The sequence below is a fragment of the Amborella trichopoda genome, chromosome 12, assembly GCF_054954075.1.
Source record: "Amborella trichopoda isolate Santa Cruz 75 chromosome 12, AtrichopodaSantaCruz75HAP2 v2.0, whole genome shotgun sequence".
Lineage (NCBI taxonomy): Eukaryota > Viridiplantae > Streptophyta > Magnoliopsida > Amborellales > Amborellaceae > Amborella > Amborella trichopoda.
Window position 1 is genome coordinate 47,342,388 of NC_142347.1, and position 11,502 is coordinate 47,353,889.

General features: G+C 38.3%; 1 protein-coding gene across 1 annotated transcript; it reads left to right on the plus strand.

Moving 5' to 3' along the window:
- Positions 1–3,378: 3,378 nt before the first annotated feature.
- Positions 3,379–10,884, plus strand: LOC110007373 (uncharacterized). The gene is made up of 4 exons (XM_020668033.2): positions 3,379–3,543; positions 3,729–4,932; positions 8,909–9,105; positions 9,618–10,884. The coding sequence occupies exons 1-4, from the start codon at positions 3,468–3,470 to the stop codon at positions 10,823–10,825; spliced, it is 2,685 nt and encodes an 894-aa protein (XP_020523692.2). The 5' UTR covers positions 3,379–3,467; the 3' UTR covers positions 10,826–10,884.
- The last annotated feature ends 618 nt before the right edge of the window (positions 10,885–11,502 follow it).

The following is an 11,502-nucleotide window of genomic DNA, read 5'->3' on the forward strand; positions in this document are numbered from 1 at the left end:
GTAGCGGACATACATGGAACAAGGTTTGTCCAAACCAAGGTTTTACAAATCCGCAAACTGAACCGGAACTTGCTGGTTCGGATCTAGAATCGTCTGAGCCTATTTGGTTCTGCCTAAATGTTAAAAACCAAATAGTTCCCTTTGATAACCGGCATGTTCTTTGATAGAACTATAGAAAACACGTCCCACTTTATTTTTAAAAAAATTTCAGTCTTTTTGTTCACTATTTTTTTTAAATTTTTATTCACCTATTCACTAGGCCGGACTGCTAATTCAGACTGCTGATCTTCTGTATTTTAAAACCTTGATCCACACCGCCCTTAAAACACTATTTACAAGATGAAATATTCCTTACGTCCACGAATTTTGGGCAGGAATTCTGAAAGGAAAGATATGCAATAAGATATAGATGTAGGGTGTGGTTTGTATAGAGCCTATGCTCTAAACAATCAAATTAGAGCCTACTTTCAAATAGTATCAAGAATTGTGGTTTCAATAGTGGAAATCTTTATGATAGCATTAAAATATATTTTTATTTTTATTTATAAAATTTAAAGCTTCAAAAATAGTGTAGATCGGTAGATCTATAAAAGCATGAAAACCTTGAAAATTGACGGTCCAAAAATACGTTACAAAATAAACTGTTTTCAAATTTTAAATCCATTTTTTTCTCCTATCCATGCATCTTGATGCCGAGATGATCAATTCGAAGATATTTGGGCATCAAAACAACATCTTCCAGTGAAACTTTTGAGGTAGGCTCCAATTTGATTGTTTAGAGCATAGGCTTTATATAAACTTTTTCCTTAGATATAAACGATGGTCACAATTAATTTTGGTGGTTGGATGCAAATTGAGTAGCCCGAAGCTTGTCAACGACTAAACTCAAGGACCAAAAACAATTTTTTTTAATTTGTGTTACCAACCTATCATATTTTATATTTTACAATTATAAGTGATTTTGACCGCTTTGTACCAATAATAAAAGGTCTTATTGCTCCACTTTGTACCAATAATAAAAGGTCTTATTGCTCCATTTTGAAATGACAGGTAAACTCTCTCACGTAATAACAAGCCCGGGCTGCCATTAGCGTTATCAAAACCAAAACCGGCTTGTTGGCCCAATTATATAATCAATTGGATGTCTAGACCCGAAACTGGTTTGGTTTGATAAAAATTTGATCTTGAGCAAAATCGTATCTTTAATGAACTTCATAATAATTTTTAAAAGAATTTTAGTATTATCAAACTATTCACTAAAAATCCTGGGTAAAAATTCGTATCTCAAAAAAAATACGTTTTTAGTTTGATGACCAGTACTTGTCAATGGGTTGCATAACCCCTCAATAAAAAAGAAATAAGAAAACATCAGATGCGTTACTAGAAATGTAGGTGGCCAGTTCTAAAATCTAATTAAATATTAAAAATAGAAAAGGTATTGTGCGTTGTTTGTAACTTGAGTTTTGGGATCATGAGTTTATATGGATGAACGGTGATGGAGAGAAAAAAGGGCAATTATATGGAGTTAAGTCAGACCAATGTTAGAAAATAGTGATCAAAGACCTAGATGATCACCAAAACTCCAAATTCACTTGTTTATCTAGAGCAATTTTTATCAAGGCTGGGCCTGATTGGCCGGTCTGACTTGTAGGACTCACATAATGTGCTTTGACTAGTCTGGCCTAAATTTAAATTAATTTTGTCGAAATTAAAAACTATTTTGATTGAAAATTAGTCAAAATTAAAAATTTATTGATTTGTACCATTCTGACCTTGCCAATCGGACTAGGAAAACAAATGCGTATAATATTTTTCCGTAATATGTAGTAGTAATTTTAAGACCAGATGTAAATTCTTCAACCATGAAATAACCTCAATAAAAAAAAAAAAAATCAGATTTGCTCTCTATGCACTTGAAAAAAATAGTGTCTGAATATTGAACAAACAAGGTCCAATTTTAGGAGAGTATAATCTAATTATTAAAAAACTCAAAATTTGAAATTTTTCTTCTAAAAATTATCATCTAAGGTGGTTTCAGAATTTCAGATTGAAAAGATCAGGTCTTCTTTACTGAGGGCCTTTTTGTAGAAATAGTTCAGAGAAAGAAGGGGAGAGATGGAGTGGTCCTGATTCTGATGGAAAGAAGGAAGGTGCAATAGAGAGATTTTCCATTTAAAAATTAGATCTATGAGAGAGAGAGATTTTTTATTTAAAAATTAGATCTATTAGAGAGAGAGATTTGTTGCTTAGCGCTGGCTTGTAGACAATGTAGGTAGAATAATAATACTTCCCTTGTCTAAAGCCATTCTCTAAATGAAATATCATTCTTCTTGCATATTGTAACCCCAGTCTTATGCGAAGCTTGGAAATTGGAACAAGAGGATCAAATGGAGGAAGTTTCTCATGAGCCCAAATATTTGTGTGCTTGTGAGTAAATTGTAGATTTGCTCCTTTTGATAACAAAATCACTAATGAGGGTTTTCTTGATCTTACATTTTCGTTCCACTTTAAATTTACTAGATGTGTAAAAGAGAAGAAATGATTTTGGGTTGCCCATTCAAAAATTAGATACTATATACTCATCCTCGGAGCTAAAGGGGATTGTACATAGAATTGGAGTTGGGTGGGCTAAATGAAGATGTAACGGAATTTTATATGATCAACGCATACGAATGAAGCAGAAGAGAAAGTTCTATAAGACAGCTATGATACCAGCTTTACTTTATATGACAGAACGTGGGGCGTTCAAAAAATAACATATTTATAAAATGAGTGTAACTGAGATGAGGATGTTGAAATGAATGAGTGGCAACATAATAAAGAATAAAATTCAAAATGAATACATTCAGAATAACGTAGTTGTGACTCCAAGAGGCAATAAGATGAGATAAAGTAGACTTAGATGAGCTGACCATATACAGTATAAACCCAATACAACACATATTAAGAGGTACAAATTGGTTCAAGTGGAAGGCTAAAAAAAAAGTAAAAAATATATCTAAAAAGACATGGTTGAAAATAACGATCACCAAATAATTAAAACAACAAAATAGGTGATCAGAATTTGTGTAGTCAATCCCAAATAATTGAAAAAAATGCTCAAATGATAATACTCATTTTTTAGCTGAAGATAATATGACGTTGATGATAATGATGATGATGTAATCGGTTTTTGCCATTGACTTGCTGCTATTATATTCCTTTTTGTCTCTTGGTAGTCATATTCTTAAAATTGAGGGCCCTAAAAATTAGTCCGAAAGCAAATATCGTCTTTTCAACTCTACAATGTCAAAGTTTGAGCCTGAGGGTTATGGGAAAATAAATGCATTTTGTGACCCAGTCAATGTTGAAGCTTGGAAACTGAGTGGTAGAGATTGAGACCAAGACTCACCAGCTTCAAACTCAATTCTCCAAAACACTCCACACTTAGTTGTCTGTTTTCTCTGATCAACGCTCGTGGCACAAGAATGAATACAGGACCATCTTTCCAAGATTTTTGGGGAGGCATGCCAACTTTTGTTAAGATCCCTCTTATTGCCATAGGTAAACTATGCTCTTAGATTGCATCACATATGTTGTTTGTTTGTGTGTGTGAGAGAGAGAGAGAGAGAGAGAGAGACAGAGTTTTTAGTTCTAATTTTTGTTGAAGGATTTCCATGTTCACATTCTTCATAACATAAAAAATTCTCTACGATTGTGATTCACATACGGATTTTTCCATCTTTCAGTTTCCAGTGTTGGTCTTGTAATGCTTTGCAAAATCCTTCACTGCATCAAGATGGCCGAGATCTCAAACACACGAATCGAAGAAGTGGGCAATGCCCCTCCTCTAATTGTCGAACTCATTGACAATATGGAGAAGCTCAAGCCCACAAGGTTCACCTCTCACCAACTCAATGCTGCGACCTTAAACTTCACCCATAAGTTAGGTTCAGGTGGTTTTGGTGAGGTCTATAAGGGCACTCTCCCAAACGGGGATAGTATGGCTGTGAAAGTCCTAAAGGGAAGCTCGGACGAACAAATTGAAGCTCAATTCATAGCGGAGGTGAGCACCATAGGAAGAACCCACCATGTTAATTTAGTCAGGCTCATTGGCTTTTGCTTTGAAAATACCATGAGGGCTTTGGTTTATGAGCATGTGGAGAGGGGCTCACTGGATGGCTTCTTGTTTGGTAACAAAGGAAAACTGGGGTTTGACAAGCTCAGTAAGATAGCGATCCAAACGGCAAAGGGCATAGCATACCTTCACGAGGAATGCCAGGATCGGATAATTCACTATGATATAAAACCTGGCAATATCTTGCTCGATCGGAACTTCTCCCCAAAAGTTGCAGATTTCGGATTGGCAAAGCTCTGCAATAGGAATGCCACCCATATCACCATGACAGGATGCAGAGGGACTCCGGGCTACGCGGCTCCCGAGCTATGGATGCCATTTCCTGTTACTCATAAGTGTGATGTTTATAGTTATGGGATGTTATTGTTTGAGATTGCAGGGAGGAGGAGGAATTTGAAGGTGAGCCTTCTTGAGAGCCACCAATGGTTTCCTAGATGGGTTTGGAGCAAATTGGAGAGAGATGAGATGGAAGAGATTGTGAAGAGTTGTGAGATCGAGGAGGAGGAGGATAGGGAAATTCTCGAGAGAATGATCCTGATTGCTGTTTGGTGTGTTCAATACCAGCCTGAATTGAGGCCATGTATGAGCACTGTGGTAAAGATGTTGGAAGGAGACGGTAAGATCGCTCTTCCACCAAACCCTTTCTCTCATTTGGTTGTTAGGCCATCTGTCATGGTTTCACAGCAATTTGGAGAGACAACTGAAGGAGAAACTACTGTGGATTCACAACAATTTGGCGGGGCGATTGAAAAGGAACCATATTCTGAGACTACCCCCATCATGAGGAAGTTTGAGATAACTGTTGCTTCTTCATAAAAGCATTGGTCATTGTATATCCTTCCCTTGAAGAAATTAAAAAAAAAATTACTGCATGTGATACAATTATTTTTTTATTATTAGATCACATGCAGCTTCGCAATGAGTGCTTCAAATTTTGATTTTAGAGAATATTTCTAGGGTGTGTTCTCTCTTTGGTGCTTTTGCTAGGTAGATTGGAGCTTGTTCTTTCCTTCTGTTGTTTTTTTTCATGGTACTCTACTTTTATTTTTATTTTTATTTTCGGGTAGTTCAGTAGTAGGAATCATATTTGAGATGTAGAATTGCTAAAAAAAATAAAAAATATTCCTAGGCTTGGGACCAGTATGAGGTAGATCTTGATGGATATCTGCCCAACAGATACAATCTGCATACATGCATATTTAATCATTTCTTATATGCAATGCTTACCCCATAGAAATCAATGAAAGAACATAATTTATTTGGTCTCTGATTGGAGCCAAGTCCAAAAAGATACACATATTGCCAAAACTTTTCTTTTTCTGAGAAATTGTATTCAAATCTTCATCAACTTAACCAAACAAGCCCAAGCTTCTCAATATATATAATTACAAAAATAAAGAAATCTAAAAAATTGACAAGGGGAATATAGAAAACCAGAAAGGTCTTATGTAAGTGGTACTAGATAACAAATATATTATCTATGAAGTTCAAAACATATAAAGTTCAAAATATTACCATGAACTAGAAACAAATTGATAATTACCCAAAAAAAAAAAAAAACTAGAAATAAAATGATTAATGGGATGAATAGTTAGGAGCTTTGGAACATAATGAGTATTGGATTGAATGAGAAAATCCCAAGAAACTTGCCAAGATAAATACTTCTCTAAGGAAATGACAAAGGCAAACTAATCCTTTCCCACAATTCTTTCTCCATAAAATATTTCCCATTTGTGCTCGTCAAAGATAGATTTGTGTCATGGGCTCTGTTTTTTTCTCTTGCTTTCTACCCTTTGGGGGCCATTCTCTTCTAACATTTTTTTTTTTTTTTTTGGAAAATAGATATGGTTTCTTTTTTTCTCTTGTTTTCCCTCCCTCTTGGTCTCTCTCTCTCAAAAATCCACATCGAATACATAAAATATATTCGATTTCTATCAAATAATTTATTCATTTTTAAGCTTGATCACTATGAACTAATTTTAAAGAGACATGGAGAGATATCAAAAAAAAAAAAAGAGGAAAAAAAAAGGGGCTCCAACAAAGAGTTAGAATATATTATCGGACCAGACCGCCATGGAATATTTCGAGCATTTTTGGGTCTCAAGCTCATGCCAGGCCAAGCCCGGCCAGGTGGCAGCCCTAATTGGAATCTTAAATGTTCTGTTATGCTTAGGCATTTGATATGAATCGATTTCCCTTACTATTAGATGGATTTCGGGCACTGTGATGGAGGAGCAACCACATATTGCTCTCCACAATTCTCCCCCTCAACACTGAGTTGCTCCGATCTTCATTTATTCTTTGCTTTTTCTTCTTTTTCTTTTTCATTTTTTTCTTGTTCTTCTTAGAGACATCAATGTCTTCTCTCATTGCAGCTTTCCATTCGGCAATTCCCTTTGTCTCATCAAACAAGTTTGGTTCTTTCATTTTAAAAATGCTTGATGTATCACACTGCCCAATTGGCATTTCTTGTTTATAGGCGGCTTCTATGCAGTTAGGATTTGGTTTCCGAATTGGTGAAGACCTTTGCAGTTGTACTGTGTTGTCCTCACCTTCTTTAATATCTTCTAGTTGTGACAGTTGCAACTCCTCTAGTGTAAGAGTAACCTGCGACTCATTTTTCGCATCATCACCCAACTTCATGGGTGACAATTGTTGCTACTCAACACCATTAACATAACCATCACGAACATTGTTTTTTGAGACCTTATTGGTTACTTGATCAATGATGTCATTTCGGACCCACGTGCAAGTCTTGCAAACGAATTGTTGTCCATTTGTTGCCCTTGCATGATCAAGTCACTTTTGGTTTTCACCTTCTCAAACACTTTGACATCATCGGGAACATGATGCACGTCTTCTCCCGTATGAGGCTCGATTTCATCTGAAACATGATGCACATCTTCTCCCGTATGAGGCTCGATTTCATCCACCTTAGACGTGGTAAGAGCAAAGGATTTCTCTCCCTCATGGTTAACTTCGATTGAGGTTGTGTCCACGACCTGTGCAAACCCGTCTTGCACATCCCAGTCATTGTTATTGTCCTGCGACTTTAGTTGTGCATGTCATCCACAAGTTCCTCAGATTCCTCCAATCGTCTGAGCTTGACTGACTGATCACCAAGTAACTGCTCTCTCTTGGCTTCTTGCATTGTCCAATCGATAATCAGCCAATTCCGAACTCATCAGTTTGGTCACTTCAACTATTGCAAAAGATGCCTCATCATCCCATTCTTCCTCGATCTCGAACTGGTGACTTGTCGCGGTCATCATATTTCCCTCAGCTAGCCTCCTTTTCTTTAACCAGTGGTCACAAACAATGTGGCCATTTTTGCCACAGTCGTAGCACTCGATGCCTCGTCAAGATCTCCATGGTCGCCGGTCTGCGTCAGTATTGCCTTGTTTAGCTTCCCTTGGTTGGAAGCCCTCTCTCCTTCAGTTGATCTTGGCAGTCTCTACTTTGTTCGTGCGAAGAGCGCCTCCTCTTCATCTTTCATGGATATATCGGCCATTCGTCGGGCCAACATCTCTTGGTTCGCCAGCAGACTTTCTAACTCCATAAGAGTTGGATGTGTCAGTCTTCCTCTGATGGCCGACACGAACCCATTGTATTCGGGTCTCAAGCCTTTGATGATGATACATCTCATTCTAATATCACTAATCTGAGATTCCGGATCGAGTTTTGAAATCTCATGGCAGGGAGATTTCACCTTTATGAAGGTCTACATCATTGTCCCTTATGACACCGATCCAAGCTCGTTTTCCAAAAATTGGAGTCGAGCATCACTTGTCTTGTCAATTCGGAGTGGTGGAGTCTTGAATTTGGTCCAACAGTTCCTTTTGAATTGTTATCTTTAACGCGAACATGGCCTTGATGCTTCATCGTTGTAGTGCTTTGGCATTCTCTTTTGCAGGTGGTATGGTTTTGCTGCCACCGACGACCTCACAGAGGTCCTATCGTTGTAGGTATGATTCCATATACGACCGCCAGTCGTCGTAGTTGTAGTGGTTCAGCTTCTCGACCCATCCAGATGCATTTGCTAGGTCCACCACGTCAATCCCAACACCTAGAAGCTCAGTGATCGGCTTCACAGTATCTCGTTGCTCACGTACACCATGATTGGTGTGATCCTACTTTGATCTCAACACCTAGAAACGCAGTCCCTAACTGATCGGCATCACCCTTTTAACTGCTCACTTACAATGCCCCTGACCAAATCCGCTTTTATACCAATTGTAGAGTTTTGCATAAACTCTGGTACCAATTGTAAAAATCCAACACAGCAACTAAGGGAGAGAACCATTTTCTTTTATTATTAAAAAAACATTGACCACCCAAAATATACTCCCTAAAACTCGCATGCTCAACCCCTTACTACAACTCCCACAATTTGTATTCTTTTTCTTTTACACACCAAAAATAAAGCACACCCAAGCTCTATTTATAAGATTTGTGAATGGCCGGCCCTTCCAAAAGGCTCACAATGATCAATAAAGGGCGCCATCCTTGAGAATATTCCAGAGAGAGGAGGAGGAGGGCGAGAAGAGTTGGGAGGAGAATCCTTGAGTGTTGTCACTTCACTTCACTCGAGTTGCAGATATTATATTCTTTTTTGTCTCTTAAAATTTTAAGGTCCTAAAACTTACTCCCAAAGCAAATATCATCTTTTTCAACTCTACATAGTCAAAGTTGGCAGCTGAGAGCACAAATGCATTTTGTGACCCAACTCTACATAGTCAAAGTTGGTGGCTGAGAGCACAAATGCATTTTGTGACCCAATCAATAATGAAGCTTGGAAACGGTAGAGATCGAGAGCGAGGCTAAAAAAACCAGCTTCAACCATAACAATCCACAATCCACACTTAGTTTTCTGTTTTCTCTGATCATCACTCCAGGCAAAGGAATGGATTCAACAAATACAGGGTCATCTTCTCAAGATTTTTGGGGAGCCATGCCAACCTTTGCTAAAGTCTTTTTGATCGCCATTGGTAAGCTTTTGATTTCTGTTAAGCAGTGTTGTGTTTGCCGACCTGAAAACTCGACGAGATCCTAAAGGCTCCCCGGTCATGTTGACCTGGGAACCTATGGGATCAACCCGACGGGGCCTTAGGAGAAATTAAAAAGCAATCATGACCGGAATGAAACTCGTTAAAAGTGATCGGATCTTGGTTAAAACTCGATAAACATGGTTGGATTTGTTAGAACCTAGAACCTGATCCCTTTTGGGTTTGGATATGTAACCAGGCACCATTGGCTTCAGATTGTCAACCCAATCTGAAGCCACCCGGTTACACACCCAAACCCGAAAAGGGGCAAATCTTGTAACAAGACCTGTAAACAATTCTCTTAGATTACATCCCCTATGTTGTTTGTATGGGTGGGTGTGTGAGAGAGTTTTTATTTCTACTTTTTGTTGAAGGATTTCTATGATCACATTCTCCATAAAATAAAAAATACTCTATTTGGGATTCTCATACGTGAGAATTTTTCCATCTTTCAGTTTCCGGTATGGGTCTTTCAATTCTTTTTGCCATCATTCGGTTCATCAAGAAGAGCACTAAGATCTCAAACATCGAAATCGAAGGAGTGGGCAATGGACCTCCCCTAATTGTCGAACTCATGGACAATATGGAGAAGCTCAAGCCCACAAGGTTCACCTCTCGCCAACTCAAGGCTGCAACCTTAAACTTCACCCATAAGTTAGGTGCGGGTGGTTATGGTGAGGTCTATAAGGGCACTCTCGCAAACGGGGATAGTGTGGCTGTAAAAGTCCTAAAGGGAAGCTCGGACGAACAAATTGAAGCTCAATTCATAGCGGAGGTGAGCACCATAGGAAGAACCCACCATGTTAATTTAGTCAGGCTCATTGGCTTTTGCTTTGAAAATACCATGAGGGCTTTGGTTTATGAGCATGTGGAGAGGGGCTCACTGGATGGCTTCTTGTTTGGTAACAAAGGAAAACTGGGGTTTGACAAGCTCAGTAAGATAGCGATCCAAACGGCAAAGGGCGTAGCATACCTTCACGAGGAATGCCAGGATCGGATAATTCACTATGATATAAAACCTGGCAATATTTTGCTCGATCGGAACTTCTCCCCAAAAGTTGCAGATTTCGGATTGGCAAAGCTCTGCAATAGGAATGCCACCCATGTCACCATGACAGGATGCAGAGGGACTCCTGGCTACGCGGCTCCCGAGCTATGGATGCCATTTCCTGTTACTCATAAGTGTGATGTTTATAGTTATGGGATGTTATTGTTTGAGATTGCAGGGAGGAGGAGGAATTTGAAGGTGAGCCTTCCTGAGAGCCACGAATGGTTTCCTAGATGGGTTTGGAACAAATTGGAGAGAGATGAGATGGAAGAGATTCTGAAGAGTTGTGAGATCGAGGAGGAGGAGGATAGGGAAATTCTCGAGAGAATGATTCTGATTGCTGTTTGGTGTGTTCAATACAAGCCTGAATTGAGGCCATGTATGAGCACTGTGGTAAAGTGGTTGGAAGGAGACAGTAAGATCGCTCTTCCGCCAGACCCTTTCTCTCATTTGGTTGCCGGGCTAACTGTCATGGATTCACAGCAATTTGGAGAGACAACTGAAGAAGAAACTATTGTGGATTCACAACAATTTGGAGGGACGATTGAAAAGGAATCATATTCTGAGACAACCCCCATCATGAGGAAATATGAGATAAATGTTGCTTCCTCATAAAAGCATTGGTAATTGTATATTCTTTCCTAGAGGAAAATAAATAAATTTATTTAATGTGATACAATTATGTTTTGATTGTTAGATCACAGGCGACTCACAAATGAGTGCTTCGACCCCAATGAATGCCTTACCAGTGTGAAAATAAATACTTCCCATTAGAAAGACCATAACATCGTTTTTAGGCACATCCCTTTGTTTAGAAAATTTCCATTACCTCTTATGCACTTTAACATCATTTCACATGTTAGAGATACTGAGCAATTAACACGTTAAGAGCTGTTGAAAATGAAAAAGAACACTTTTGAACATCATAATGGCGATTCGCCTAGCTGAGACACAAGGGATTCGACTCGATCAAAAAACAACAATTTTTCCTTTTTTTCTCATTTAGACCTTCATGCATCAAGTTTCTGCCATCAACTCATGATTCCTGTAATTAATCAACTCATTTTGATCTAGATCTCTGCATCATTAAGTAAGAAAATTTATTCAAAAGAGAAAAATATATAATTTATTTTTGGAAACTGGGCGTGCCTAAGAAAATAGCGGGGTTGTCAAATGAAACATATAAAAGAATGAATTTTAAGAATTACCGGAAGATATCATTAAGGGGTCAAAACTCATTGCAAACGTTAAAGCGGCCAAAGGGTCTCAATTGATATTAATGGATTTATTTC